The sequence below is a fragment of the Dermacentor albipictus genome, chromosome 10 (assembly GCF_038994185.2).
Source record: "Dermacentor albipictus isolate Rhodes 1998 colony chromosome 10, USDA_Dalb.pri_finalv2, whole genome shotgun sequence".
NCBI classification, from domain to species: domain Eukaryota; kingdom Metazoa; phylum Arthropoda; class Arachnida; order Ixodida; family Ixodidae; genus Dermacentor; species Dermacentor albipictus.
In genome coordinates this window covers 44,334,937-44,350,909 of record NC_091830.1, presented here as the reverse complement: position 1 = coordinate 44,350,909, position 15,973 = coordinate 44,334,937, and the positions used below count along the sequence as shown (strand labels likewise).

The 15,973-nt window shown below is 44.3% G+C and overlaps 1 protein-coding gene across 1 annotated transcript in view; it reads left to right on the top strand.

Moving 5' to 3' along the window:
- Positions 1–15,973, top strand: part of LOC139050645 (protein CIP2A homolog) — a 44,692-nt gene that overhangs the window by 14,223 nt on the left and 14,496 nt on the right. Inside the window, exons 10-14 of the mRNA XM_070527234.1 lie at positions 6,141–6,264; positions 10,902–11,001; positions 12,855–12,973; positions 14,829–15,027; positions 15,699–15,761. Coding sequence (XP_070383335.1) covers positions 6,141–6,264; positions 10,902–11,001; positions 12,855–12,973; positions 14,829–15,027; positions 15,699–15,761 — 605 coding nt within the window. The remainder of the gene's footprint in view (positions 1–6,140; positions 6,265–10,901; positions 11,002–12,854; positions 12,974–14,828; positions 15,028–15,698; positions 15,762–15,973) is intronic.

Here is a 15,973-nt window from a genome sequence, read left to right as displayed (position 1 = left end):
CAGAGCACAGCCTACATGGCAGCTCGAAAGGTACTGTATGATCAGGCCATAGGAACACGGAAGCTGGCTTAGGTAGAATTGGGGCAGTGTACAGAAACATGTATCAGATACAGAGGAATGTAGAAGTAATAGAAAGCAATATGCCCGAATATACAAAGAACCGATTTGTTTTTTTTTTTTACTGAATTAATCGAAGCCACCGCCGCCCTCATTTTGATTATCTCTTAGCCTGGAACCACCACTCTCATACGCTGATCCGCTGGCAGCCGTAGCCATCTGACGCTCTCCATCTGAGACATTGTCCCATGAAATGCTGCATTTCCTGCACGCATTTGTTAATGTGAAAGCATTAAATGGCTCACGAGGCGGAAAATCCGGCGTTGTTGGCTTTGCCACATAATGGTCCGAAAAGGCCACGAACCCTTGACCTTTGGTGTTAACTAATGTGTAGTTAACCAAGACCTAGCTAATTAAGATATGGTAGTTAAGGCACTCAAATCCTCGACCTTTGTTGGGAGCCGAACCCTCGACTTTGCGTTGTGGCATAATGTCTAAGCATTGCGCAGTGGTCACATTGCTTTCACATAGTACGTCCACGTAGGGATAACTAAGTGCCCCTTAACTTTTTTTCCAAATGTTTTCATGGTCCCAGGGAGTCCAAGAAAATAACATTTGAAGAGGATTGCACTGTGTATAGCAAAGCATTTGCGAAGTCTTGGGCAGATTTCTGGCAATCACAGAACTTCTGAAAGGCTTTGAAAGGCTGTAAGATGTGTCCATCCCTAAGAGAGCTTCACAGACTTTCATGTGAGTTACTCAAATTTGCATGCATCTGCAAATGCTTTTTTATTGCAAAAATTGGCAGTCACTTTAGCATGCACTAAAGAGGATGAAGGTAAAAACCTGTGCACAGGAGACATTCATTAAATTACTTGACATTTTCATTCTAATGCATTGTTACTTCCTATTGTTTTCTCCCATCGAAGGTCGTGGGTTAGAGTGCCATAATTAATATACCTTAATTAGCTGTGCCTTAATTAACTTAACACCAAAGGTTGTGGCTTCTACTCCCACTAATGGCCATGGTTCGACTTCCATAAACTTTGGCGCCATTGAATTTTGGGAACAGTGACTTAATTAAATCTACCTTAATTGTGTCTGTATTTACTTCCTCTTGATTGACACCAAAGGTCATATAGGTTAGACTCCCACCAGTGGTCGTGTGTTTTGATGCCAGTTGGTGGCACACAATTTTGGTGCCATAATGGCAGGCATCGAATTTTTCAACCCATGGGCCATATAAAGCTTTCACCTTAATAACGATCGATGCGGATGCCTGAGGTGTGTTGGCACAGCTGCTGTCGTTGTGCAGTCGCGGTATCAACGCTCATGCTGTCAGGTCTCCGGAGATGCACATTGTGTTCGGCTGCAAAAACTGCAAGAGCACCATATTTATTTGTACGTAACATGACCACAATTGAAATGTGAAAAGCAACTTTTAAGTCATGCAAAAAAAAGCCCGCAAATGTAACAAGAGATAAATGAGAAGAGAACTGGTGCTACCTTTATTCAAGGTATCACAATTCGGAAACAAGTTCTGTTCACTCATCGTCATCTGAGGAGGAGACGCAGCTTTTCTAGGGTGGTGTTCTCGGGCAGTCAGTTCCGGAGATAGTTGCACTTTTACAAAATTATGCATGACTCGGCACCAGATACATCTGCAACAATGTTTCTGGCACTGTACCAAGCTCCCTATCTCCACACGCTACCAAATGCACTGTCAGCCATCTGCTTTGAGAAGTGTGGTGCCGAGACAGGCAGTCTTGCAAAAGTCTCGCAACCATTTCATTCGGGAAGCTTTACCTTGCCAAAACAAAGAAAGCTTGTTTGTGGCCACAACCAACTTGACGGCATTTTCGCTGTGCTTGGGAGTGGTGGCACGGTTACGGTGCTGCAGTACCTTGTGGTCTATCATGCATCGGCTCCATTCATTTTACAGAAGGTGGTTCGACTCCATTCATTCCATGGAAGGGCTGTTGTGGAATGAATGGAGTCGAAGCATAAGACTTCAAGGTGCTACAGCACTGTAACTGTGCCGCCACTCATAGGCACAGCGAAAATGCCATCAAGTTGGTTGTGGCAACAATTTCTGACTTCAGTCGACATATCTATGCATTGGATCGAGACGGAAAGGTGCAGGCTTTCAATGTAATCCTAAAGATTACTGGATTTAGAATATCAGCTTCAATATGGTCAATTTTGTTTTTATTCGAATGTAATGCAAGGGTCATCATCGAGCAATGAAAATCTTGACAAGAATTCGTGTGACAATCAAGTGAATACGGCAAGTGGAAGCACAGTCACACTGTGCTCAGCAGCCTCTGCAGCATTCTGGCTTCTGCTGCCGTCTTGACTGCTGTGTGCACAAGCATCCTGCTGAGTAGCTGTCTGCAAACCACACAGTGGTACGGGTACCAGTGTGAGCGGAACGTACAGTGAACATCAATGTAAAGCCATTCTTTGGGTGCTGACAAACGTCTATAGTTTTCCTTCGATCTTGTCTTGTGCACCATCGAGATGTGATGCCTGCGACATCATTGGCATTGCTCCTATCACTCTAGCTTTCAGAGACATCCTCAGCGTAATGCGAAACCTTGCCATCACTTTCGATGCCTCGCCTTCTGGTAAGGCCTCCAGATTTTTTCGTTTATTTACAACCGGCTCGTCAACTGCGATTACAAATCTCGGGTCAAGTAATAAGTTTTTGTTTTGTAATGTCACTAAAACAAAAGACGATATATACTTTATCCATTCTTAACCAAACGCTGAGAACTATTTCTTTAAGTTATGTAAATGCATGCCTCCAGAAAAACAAAAAGACATATATGACATTTGGAAGACTGAATCCAAGACATCATGCTTGTTTTTATCACATAGCCCATATTTTTTTTTTTTTTTTGTCAACATGTACAGATACAATAAACATCAGACAACAAACGTATAGATAACAGATATAATGAAGGTACTTTCGTGACACATGCAGTCATTGTAACAAAGCTTGACTGCATATGAGCTATTTCCCAAATTTATTGGTTTAGGGAGTCGTAACAGACCTTGGGAAGTCCCGGGAAATTCCCACTTTCTTACCAGCATATGGCACATGGACCACTGCTGCCAGCAGACAGTGCCACCTTTAAAGCAGATGGTTTTTGCTCTTTCGCTTGTTTTGGAGAGTGGTTTGTGCTGGTCAGACTATCACCACTAGTGTAAAGAGTCCGATGCAAAAGGCGCCTGCTCTTGGGCACATTTGTGACCGAATGCAACTGTTATATGGTTCTTCAGGGTGCTATAGAGCTTTATAGGCATCTGAAGGTTTAAATTGGGGCGCACATGCTTTTTGGGGCGCTTTAGAGCTTTGTAGGTGTCTGAAGGTTTAAATTGGGGCGCTTTAGAGCTTTGTAGGCGTCTGAAGGTTTAAATTGGGGTGCTTTAGAGCTTTGTAGGCGTCTGAAGATTAAATTGGGGCACTTTAGAGCTTTGTAGGCGCCTGAAGTTTAAATTGGGGCGCTTTAGAACTTTGGAGACATCTTAAGGTTCGAATTGGGGCGCTTTAGAGCTTTGTAGGCGTCTGAAGGTTTAAATTGGGGTGCTTTAGAGCATTGTAGGCATCTGAAGGTTTAAATTGGGGCGCTTTAGAGCTTTGTAGGCGTCTGAAGGTTTAAATTAGGGCGCTTTAGAGCTATGTAGACGTCTGAAGGTTTAAATGGGGGTGGTGTAGAGCTTTGTAGGCGTTTGAAGGTTTAAATTGGGGCACTTTAGAGCTTTGTAGGCATCTGAAGGTTTAAATTGGGGTGCACATGCTCTTTGGGGCGCTTTAGAGCTTTGTAGGCATCTGAAGGTTTAAATTCTTATCTGGAGCACTCGCTAAGGACAGCCATCCCTTTCACCACCTTCTCTCTTTCTCTTAGCTGCAACTGGAGAGGGCGTTGGTGATGAAAGAGGAGGATGGCAGTTGCCTTCCATGCTGGCGCTCGCACTGAAGGAAACAAAACACACATGGTGGCTGGGCTTAGATGTATAGCCACGTGTACTTGCTACACATGTGCTGGTTAATGGCTCTGTTCTACGTATACAGAATTACACAATGAAAAAGCAAATGCTTTTGAGCACATCATTGCGTTAATACTAAAGTGAATAGCTTCCTAGAAGCATTTGGCTTCTAATGATAACCATCATCAATAGTTCCTGCACAATGTTTTGGTGTTCACATTCGAATCTCAACATAATAAAGTGAATCTAATATGTTTCTTGGTGATAGTGACATGTGATGAGCATACAAATACAGTAAAACCTCATTAATAGGTAGTTGGCGGGGAATGTGGATCAGGTATGCACTAAGAGATGTAGTAATTAACCGACAATGGCAGATGAGCGACTGTGGACTTAATGGCCAGAAAAAGTGTGTTAATTCTTACTCAAACACATGCAGACAAGTTTTATTTGCAAGGAGGGAGGAAAAGGTCTGATTTTTACTTGCTGCTGTGGTGGCCTTGCAGCGATGATGGCATCCTCAAACTTAGCAAGGCCTCGAGCCAATTTCTCCCTCAGTCCCTCCTCCTCTGCGAATGTCCTCATGGTGGTCAGCGCACTGGCTTCGTTGGATACAGGAGGGCCATCATTCACGTCATCATCTGTGGTGGCGACATGGAAGTGCTAGAAGCTATACGAGCATTAAACACATCATAGGTACCATGTATTGATGTCACTATGGGTGGGGAGAGGAGGCCGGGAAAGGTCTGTGCACTGCAATTTCGCTATCAGTGGTCTGCGCGCATGACATCTCACCATTTTCATGCTTGTATGCACTGAGAAATGAAGTAAATACTACACCCTAACCATCTGGCATGCGTTAAGTGACTACAGTTTAAGCACTCCGCCAATACATTATCTTCAGTGGTGACAGGGTGGGAGGTTGATAGCGACTATATTTAAACCAGAATTACTTCTTAAGCAGGTGCATACCATATTTGCATCATTCTACTGTGCCCCTGATTGTAACGCGCAGTTATATTACCGCCAGCATATTGTCACGTAGTAGTGACGGTAAAGAACACAGTATAAAAACTGAATGACGAGACTAAGTTTTCATTGGGCAAACCTGCGCCCACAAAAGCAAGTTACACTCAAAGCACAACGATAGCGGTGAACATAGCCGGTGATCGTCGAGAAACTGATCTGTGGGTCAAGTGCATCTGCTTTTACACACGAGTCATCGAAGGTTCCAGAGTAATCGCTGGTGCCTGCGGCTCTTCCAGAAAGTACTACTGAATTCAAGTCGTGCATACAATCGGATTACAGAAGGTCCAGCAACAACAGACAATGAATAGAACCATTGGTAACATTCTAGAAACTTCCGATATGTGCAAGCGTGTTCTGTGCAGAACGATAATGTTTGACATTTGTTAGCGGTGAATGGTGGTCGCCGGAGAAAGATAAAGAAGCACATGTGTCGATATCCACAAAATAACGGTGCTGATTCTACTGCGCACATCAGTAACAAAGCCTGAGTTAATGCGTACTTTGTTGAAACACTTTTATGGAGCATACAAAGGCACACAGACACACACACAGCTGAATCTTAGTGGATAGTAGCTGTCGGAGTCTGGTGACACCTCCTTTTCGCTATTTACCAGCCACAGAAAGTCATCTTCAGTTCCATGTGATGCATTAGAAATACCGCATGTATGGCAAACTGGAAAATGGCGATAATGAAGGCAGGAAAATAATGTCCATTCGATGGCAGTACAGCTTGCTACCTTGCATTTAGCTTATTTTTTAGTAATACGTTTCGTTTTTGATGTTGAGTAGAATCAGTTATGATTGGAACATGCATGCGAATTTGAACTCACTTTTTGGCCAGTGAAGGTGTGTGTTATAAGGTGCAAATACGGTAATAACAAGGTTTTACTGTATATGCTTATAGTGAACATTGGCTGCAATGAAGGCATTTCCATGTCGGATGCAGCTTCATAATGAGTCAAATCTCATTGTAGCCAGATTTGACTAGAGTTAAGCTCAAAATAATTCAAGCCTAAAGGTAACGGAAAACACCCGGCATTCTTTTCTTTTATTGTACGCAGCTCTTACTGACTCTGGTATCTGTGGAGAAACCATCATCAAGCAGTGTCTCACAGTGGAGCACATCAGAGCCCTCCTGAAGCCTTACCTCGCAAAAGACCCTCAATGCGTTCAAGATGCATGCACGTAAGTCTCCAATCAAGGTTTTAATGCGTTGGCATTAGGGTACTTCACCCACTGCGCGGGGGCTATTTATGTATGTTTCTATGTACCTATCTATGTTTGTATCAACCCATTTTTCCACCTACCTGGGGAGTTCGTGGTCGAATGAGTAGCACATCGCGCTGGTGTGATTATTGGGATCCAGAGAACCATTTCTTGGGAGCAAATGTGGGCCATATTCGGGAAGTGTTCCAAAAATATTTTTTCTAGCTTTTTCATCTTTGTCTCCCCACTTGGCACCCATTACCAAAATTATTCTCGTATGAAGTGCTGAAACCTTTAGATAGTAGGAGGCACCAAACAGATAAATGCGCCCCTTTCTTGCAGAGAAGTGTTTTGGCGCAGATATTAAAGTGGGACGTATATGTCCCATTGTTCTGCAAAGGGTTAAATCAATCAAGGAACAAGCAAAAATAAGTACCTACACCTACCTAGAGCAAAGGAACACAAAAAGACAGATGAGACAATTTTCTGCACTGAGAAGCAGCGCCTTCCTTGCTAGCACCATGTTGCCTCCCGGACATTAAACCCCATGAACATAACTGCCAACATTGGGGCTTCTAATATCCGGAGATTTAAAAGGGGAGAGAGAGGGGGGATGCGATAAAGAAAAATAAGCTTTTTTCTGAACTGCAGCAACATCATAAACGGCTCTGAATGGATGCAGTACAACTCTTAGACCTCTAGGGGCCTGTATGGGGACAGAAGATGGCGCATGCGCATATGTACTATAATTAAAGAATGCGTGCTAAGGCCTGTTATGGTCTCATATACGCAGTGTATAAGGTTTGTGAAACGAGGGCTCGGATCGTCACAACGTAGGATATGGCTCTGAAGGCATCACGTATGCTTCAGTGCAAACCACACATGGGTGTGACAGAAAGGATGGGACATAGGGCTACACCCGTCTGTGGTTTGCGCTGATGTGTACATGATGCCATACCAACTAACCGAACATTCCGTCCTTTCGGGCTCTGAAGGCTGCCAATACAGTTATAAGCTGTTTTGGCGCCTGTACTGCGATCAAGGTGAGTGTGTGCAGCCGCTTTCCATTCCTAGCATGCTTCACTCAGGGTGTCTACCAACCGGGAAAACCGGGAATTCTCAGGGAAATTGAACAGTCTGGAAAAGCTCAGGGAAAACTCAGGGAATTTGTGCTTCTGTCAGGGAAAATTAGCTGTAACTTTATTGAAAGGGAACGAAACTCATGTTAATGCTGGCTCCAGTAACAGAGGAATCGCAATGAATCGTCATTGACGCCGTGTCATCGGCACGATGTATTGCCAGAGTAGGTAACGACTGATTTTCCAGACGCTTTTTCGGACATGCCCGATAATTTGCACGGCTTTGCGGCACCACCACGTACTCCATATAGTAAATGTATATTGCCCTGACTGCAGGTCTGAAATGGCATTATTCAAAGCCGCCACCGCCGCCATTTTGATTATCTCGCCGCCTCGAACGTGCCATGGCACTATCGCACGCAGATCCGCCGGCAGCCGTAGCCACCACCACGGCAACGTTAGGCCTAGCTGCTTCTACGTTCGCTGTTAAGCTTCTTGCCGTGCGGTGCGGTGTTTTTCATTGAAACAATTCGCCGCTGTCAGCAATGGCACCAACACCACGTTTGTAATCTTCGCCATTGGCTTCGAAGCTCGCAGAGTACACACAACGCGTTTCGTAATGCCAGTCTTAGAAGGTTAGCTTCGCCTCAATACAGCAATGTTAGGCGGTGAAGCTTAAGCGTGGGAAGGGGCAATCACACACAGTATGCATTCCTTAAATATAAGCGCGTGCACCCCCATATCCTGTCACAGTACGAGCACTGATATGCCTAATAAGTGTACTGGCAGGCCTTAAGAACTTTTGCGGACGTGCCTGTGCCAATTTTAGACCTTATAGGCAGTTAGAGACATGCATTCATTTTTTTCGGACTGCCCGATTTTTGGGATGTTTTTGCGGCCCCTAGGGAGCCCGAAAAATCGGACGTTGACTGTACAACTGACCAAGAGGATGCCTCAAATGATCAATGGGGTGAACGTGTGGCAGAAGGAGGATGAGAACAGGAAGGACCGGCGTCCTGAGGAATTAACGGGAAATGAAGCGTGCCGCCACCTCTTTGAAGGAGCTTGAGCTCAAAAAACAAAGCATTAGCTGATGCCGAGATACAGGTGTCCCTCATTCAAACCAAAATAAGCTATTTAAAGCAGTGAAACCTAACACAGATGTTTTGTACGGGCTGAGAGTATGTCATTGTCAGGACAGTTGAGATTGACTTCCCAGCTGCTGAGAGAGAATCTTAATTGTGACAAAGTTCAGGCCTCATACCGATGAGCTTGCTATCAGTTGATAGAAATAGCTCATATTCAAAAAATATTTACTTATGTATGCATCTCCTTACGTTCGTATTTGAAAATGTTCGACCCAATTTGCAATAGGTTTTATAATTTTTTTCACTGTGCATTTTACTAACACCTTCCTTCTGTTTTCTTTTTAAATAAAATAGATATTACTCCTTACTATTCAAACTGGATTAAGTCATTTTTTTGTTTCAACGTTCTTACTAGAGATTGACAGCATCGGGCAAGATGGTGTCAGCCTGTCTTGACATAAAACAAAGTTCTGGCTCATTCAGGGAATTTAGTAAAAGTGCTCAGGGAAAACCTGGAAAACTCAGGGAATTAGGAAATGTCAGCTTGGTAGACACCCTGTTCACTGCACTGCTTTTTGTATGCTTTACCGCATAACTTGACTGGATTGAAGCAAATCCGACTTGAAGGAATTAGTTGTTGTGCAACACATATTAGACATTTGCCTCACGAGCACTCCTCAAGGCATGTCTTGATCTGAATTTAACGGAGTTAGTCTAGCTGGGACCATGTTGACTACACACAAGCGGCTTGTATTTAAGTTACATGTTGGCTAGGTAACTAGTACATAGTAATTACCATGAGGCTGTAGTGCATGACACTTTTTTGTGCTGGGGTTGGGGCAGTTTATCAGGAGAATAATGTCCTTGGCCACACATTCGTAAGCCTTAGTCAGTTTTTGGGAGTCTCCCGAGCAATTTGTGAGACTTGGCAGGTATGCCATCAGGGAATCAATCACTAATTTACAAACTGTGAAGTTTAGTGCTTCACATATAATATATACTTCAGTCAAGCATTGGGTTTTGAGCAAGCCAGATATGTTTTTTTTTTTTTTGCTCGTCTCCTCGGTCATATTTTTTTTTTGCATACGGTAAAACCTAGTTAACTCAGATTTCATGGGAACGACAAAAATGTCCAAATTAACCCAATGTCAAATTATCGAGGGTGTCAAGACAACACTAAAGATATGCTTACAACATCAACATGCATTTATTTACTGAATGAATTGGCAAATCCTGTTTCTATTTCGCACAAAAGCAGTGCGGAAGCTGCACTTCTCGACATTTCGTGACTGATTAGTCCTCGTAGTGGCGAGGGCGTCGCAACTTCCCTTCGCAGTGCAGCTGCAGCCCGTGTCTTCATCTGAGATGTGTGTTCACCACCATGTGCGCATCCTGATTATTCTTTTGCCAGGGAGCTGGTCGCCAACACATTGTACGTCCGTCGCGATACAGCCAGTGCTTTTCATCCTCGACAGCTTTGCACCGAGTTGGAACGAAACTACCCTTGCTGCAACCGCTGCGGAAGAAACAGCGGCTCCTATCGGCGCGATCATGGACGGCAACTACGCAGGCTTCCTTATTGCTGCTCGCCGACAAGTTTCTGTGGCAGTGCAGGAGAAAGCTATGGATTGCAATGCGCATCCAAATGAGAGCACTCCTGAAAATAGTTCCACGTTCCCATCTGCATGGGTTTTAGCTGGGGAAGAGAAAACATAAACATCTTATTTACAACAGCAAAATAAGACACAATATACCACTGAGTGGTAGATTTAATCTAATTTTCTGCTTTTCTCTTGCACGTTTTGGCACATGCGAAACTGTTGTACGTTGAAGCTACGCATATTCAGTTATCTGCTCCAAGAAACCAAAGGCGCCATTCAATGCTGCCGGACTACTTGGTGCAATTACACACTGTGGATGCTCTGCCCCTGTAGCTTTCCCTTCATTGCCGTGAAACGCTGTGCATGTGTATAGCAGCTGCGCAAAGCATGTCACCATGTCTACCTTTCAAAGCTGGGGAGTGGCGTTTGGTCACCACCTGTTGCAGGTTTAGTTTCATACTCGAATCTAATGCTGATGTGATATTGTAATTAATTTTTGTGAAAGTGCCCGCTAGACTCGAGTGACTGTGGTACTTCTTTACCTTAGATTTTACATTGAAAGCCTGTGCATTATCTCTGCTGAGCGTGTCAAACATGTACTCCCACAGCAGAGAAATCTGCGGCAGGCTTCGTGCAACGGCACGAAGACTCTGCTTGAATGGCACAGGTGGTCTGCAGCGACCGAGCAAAATATCTGGCCTCTGCGCATATGTAATTCGTTAGAGTAAGCACGTGGCCAGGCATGACGGGAATATAATGTGATGCGCTCTCCATGAAGCAAACGGTTGGAATGCCGTTTAAGGGGTCCTGCAGCTTCTCATGCTTTTTCACTCCCACTGCTTTCTCAGCAACAAACAGGTGGAGGTTGTGACGGCATGCCTGGACTTCCTTCGGCAGCTCATGAACAAGCTTGAGAATGCCGAAGAGTGCCTTCAGCAGCTGCTTCAGGTAAGGGCAATGCGTGCATTTGTTCGTATACCTGCGAACTCTCCCCAATTTCCCTTAAGGCTTACTAATTTGGGCTTGTACGATTTTACCTATGTGGCATCAAGTTTTACGAACAGTAAAATGTTTGCGAGTAGGTTTTGCTTGCCAGTCTGACTCGTAACAAGTCTGATGGTGAAAGGATGCCAGAGGGGTATTTGCATTGAGCAAGTTTGTACAAATTCTTAAAACAGGTGCAATCGGCAACATCAATATTACTTCATAAAGGTCGCTGTGATATAGAAACAGTCTACAGTTTGTTAGTCTTTGCTTTTGTAAGTTTGATGCTGCTTGCATCCTCTTTCTGAAGGTAAACCAGCGTTAATAAAGTGCTTGGAAAAGACATAATCCCACGAAAGACAAGTGCTCAGGGTGAACTTTATAGAAAGATGCCTGCTATCTTCCTTTCCCCCTCCGTGTTGCATTCACGAAAGTTGGCAGGTACGAGCTTGTGGCTTGGTACAGTTGAAGCTCAGTACAGTAAGACTTTTATGTAAGAAAGTAGGTCTAAAACTTCATAGGCCATGCCTTATTTCATTGAGTGCTCTTCTTGCTGTAGTGAAACAGAATATGCAAGATGAGAGGCAATATTTTGTAGCGATAGCTACATTACGCCAGGTTTTCATCTCTTGGCCATCGCCACACTTTGAGCCGTGGCCACACTGTGATGTCACACCACGGGCCTTGATTCTCCGGCAACTCGGCTTGTCGCACTCACCACGCGGCCACTGCTCCTGCCTTTCTTAGTCTACTGGGAAACCACTAAGTTTAATAAGAACATGTCAACTACAAGCGAAGCCTAAGCGCAGCTGGGGGCCTTTAGCTATCGCTACTCGGCTAGGTTTAACCAGAGCTAAATCACAGTCAAATTTATTTTTTTTGGTGCAGTTGAAAATATGTATTTTGCTGGCAAAAACAAAAGTACTTGGCAAAAGCAACTTGAAATGACAGTCTGGACGCACATGCTCGGTTTGGCTAATAACTTAGAATGGCTAGCCCGCTGCTGGTGATTTCGTGTGACCATACTGGTTGTGTATTAACGATCATGAAAAGTGCATTTGTAATTTAGTGCCATTTATGCTCAGTGTATCAGCACAACAAGCTGCAGTTGGCCCATTAAAATCTACAAGAAAATCGTTCATGGGGACACATGTGCTTGCTTTTTCATTGACCCAATTGTAAAAATTTTTTTTTCCGCAGTGTCAGCCAGTGTGCTCAAGGAAGTATCGTATATACTAACATAGGCATTTTTGTATCATATGCAACTCCTTATAATGAGATGCAAATTATCGGAGTCATTTGCCATTTCCAAGATAATGGCATAGAAAACACATGAAAAGCGCAGAACTACTAGACTGTACTCGTAAAATCTTCAGCATGGACCAGTCGCACTGTCTGTTTTCTTAGCCTGTTGCTGTGTCAATATTGCAATTACTGGTTGTTTCTTGCAAGGTTCAGTTCATGCATGTTTACTGATAAGATATTCTCTCTCAGGACTGTTGAGGAACCTGTGAAGTAATTTTTACGGCTGAAACATGGAAACCTAAAGTCAGTGAAATTCATGACTTGGGTAAAGTTTCTCGCACCAAGTGTGAGCTAGCTAGTATGTCCACATTCGACAGTGTTTGTGGTAACGCTGTTGGTCAGAATCGAAGAACTTGCGCGTGACTGGATGTAGGACAAGCGCAAGTTTGCAGCGCATGACGCTGTGTTTCAAGTTGCTGAATATGAAACTTTTGTTGGAAGGAGGCATCTGCGAGAGCTGTGACTGGCGCACAATCATTCTGATGCCAAGGAAATTGTGCTCGTGGTTCCAGGAACCCGTGACGGCGAGCTACCTGTCGATAGCCCTGTGCCTGACAAAAGAGAATGTCGTCATGCCTGCTTTCAACCTCACCGTAATGGCAAACTTTCAGCAGGACTTTAGCCGGGAAAAGTAAGTCTGCACTCATTTGCCTGATAGGCATCTGCTACATCAGCATTCACTTTATTTTTCAAATGCGCAACGAGCGAGAGGTGAGTTTTAAGTAAGGAAAACCTGCATTGTTGACATTATGGTGCCTCCTATTTAAAAATGTAGTTCATTTGTTAATTCTTGCTTTTTAATTTCTGTTCTTCTGTTAAATTTATTTAATGCAGTTACTGCTTGTAACGTCTGTGCTACTTTCTATGCATCGGTGTGCAATATGCGACTTACGCTCTTACGCAAATCGCGTGCTATGTTGTAACATATGCTTTTGCACTGTACTGAACAAAATGGGAGCGGATGCCCCACCAGGCTTGCCACTCTTTCCTCCCAGCTCCTTTCTTTCCCAAATGGAAAATACACTAGATACTACACACTAAATGAGCATACTGCAGCTATTCAGAGCGGTTTCTGATGTTTGTGTGACGATTTGAGACCTCGTTTTACCCACCATGCATGTCTCGTATACAGGACCATTAATGGTGCCTATTGCGCATTCCTTAATTGTGCACACGCACCGAGAAGGGGAGAAGAACAATCTATGTTTTGGAAAGTTAGCTAAAAGGAAGGTGGTAAGGTAAAAAACTGAAAGCCAAAGGGGTGTTCAAGGCCAACAATAAATCAAGGGTCTTTCTAAAACTGAAGTCCTGCCAGTAAACTTATTAGCCATATCAATGCTCATACTGTGACTGAAGGTGGTGTACGGGCGTGCTTAAATTAAGAAACAAGTGCTATATCCCGTAGCAGTGGTGCCTTTTCTGCTTGGTATGCTTCACCGCTTAACATTTCTGCATTGTGGCGAAGCTAACTTAAACAGCAACTACTGCCACGTGAATCAATTGCATGTTTCGGCGTTTTTTCTGTTTTTTGTTTAATTAGACTCGGCGGATAAGTTAACCAGTTCACTCAATCCTTTGAGGGTTGAATTAACGGAAGTCGACTGTACAAATATGTGCGACTTTCGGCGAGTTTGGGCCGGTGCCAGTGAGTGTGAATGGAAGTGACTATAGGTCGGTTTGATTCACTAGGCAGATCAGTGAACCAGTTCACAGCGCGGCACGAGAAGTTCAGAAATTGTGCGGCTAAACTTCAGCCACACAGGCTGAACGGGTATCTCAAAACGAATGCCAAGGTGCAGGCACAGTGCAGGCGCTACGTTTTGTGCGCCTAAAGTGCACCGTCCGTGTCAGTTTGTTAGGTCCCGAACAACAGGTATGGTCACCTTCCGAGGCTTGAACACACCCCTTGTTGCTTAGACACAGCAGATGTGCATAAGTGTAGTTTCACCTGTGTTTACACCGGTGTGCTGCATTGCCTGCTGCACTGCTGCTTCGCACCTGCACGCCTGTACCAAGTCAGCACCATTGGTAGGGAGGGTGCAGAATCATGAATCAGCCCTGCACCTCTTGAAACCAATAGCATGTTTCAGAGGGTGCCATTTGAGCACTGCTGTAAGGAACGGCAAGGTGCAGCACCTCATGAGCTGGTTCAGGCAGTGTAGGTAAATCTAACAGACCCAATGGATGCGAGTAAGTGTTGGTGTGAGTGGGTGTCAAGGAGTGTCATGGGTAGTGAGTGGATAGCCTGCAAAAAATTGGTGAGTGCATATGAGTATCTTACCTCTTGTGCCGACCTATGAGCAAGGCTCTCAGTGTTGTTTTACTGAGCTTCCCTTATTCCCCGACATCAACACGAAAATTATTCAACAATCGGTGAAATGTCCGATGATAAAGGCGCTGAGATATCTGGATTGCAGAGTTTTCCACATGTAACATTTGCCCGCGAGGCTGCGGTGTTGTCATGGAGAACTCTTTGTTTCACGCAGGTTCGTTCAGTCTCTGGTCTCGGTCAACCGCAAGCGGAAAGCTCTTGAGTCTCCAGCGAAGCGTGACAAGCCTCCTGCACCTGTGCTTGTTGCCGGAACCATGCCACGTGCTGGTGCTCCCGTCAACAATCACAACAGACGCCTCTCCGTCGAGAACAGCATTGAGAGGATCTCGCGCAGGCTGGAACAGAGTTTCGAGGTATTCTTTCAAGTGAAGCCTTCTTTGCCTCTGTTCCCCAATTTGTGGCTGCTGACTGCAGCTGTCTTACAGATCGTACGACTTAGAATCTCACACAATAGGTATATCTCACTGGCTAGGTGCCTGAATAGATAAGTGCAGCAAGGGGGTAAGAAGTGAAGAAGTCGGCATCAAAAGCTGAGTGTGGACAAAGAACTGGATGGAACAAAATGGGGCCAGTGCCTGCATTGAGCTACATACAAGTGAAGAAGTGGAGACATTTCGGTAAACATCAAAGAAGAGTTTGTTTATCACAGATTAACACATTTGTGGCCTAGAATTTTAATGGCAGTCCACACGGCAGGTAGGGCTGTTTAAATGAAAACATTTCCTGATTTAATGAAGTGTCAAATATTTTTCGTTCTTCTGAGGAGTGGTTAGTTTAGCAATTGAATTTGGCAGTCATTTGGCAGTTTGACTTGTGCCTAAATGCTCAGAATCCATTTGGTGTAAGGGGACTTGCTTTTATTCTAGCAAATTCCCAGCCATGGTGATGGAGATGCTACGCATGCCGGTGATGAGCTGTACATACGAAGATAAAATTCACATATTGTGCTCGTATTCGCTGCAGCTTTATTGAGTTTCTGAGGGGTCCTTTCTTCATTGGAGCTTTTCAAATGATTTTTGTGCAGATGGGTGATCTGAAGCAGTCTGAAATCCTGGCTGTCTATGAGAACAAGATCTTCAAGCTTAAAGTAAGTTCGCCAACTTTGGCATTGATGGCTGCAAATGACCCGTCGATGCCGACTCGGTGGCCACAGTGTTCTGCTGTTGAGCACAACGTCATGGGTTTGACTCTTCGCTCTCACGGCCACATTCCAATGGGGTTGGGATGTAGAAAACACTCGTGTACTTATATTTATTGCATGTGAACTTTGCTGAACCCCACTTGGTTAAAGTTCATCCT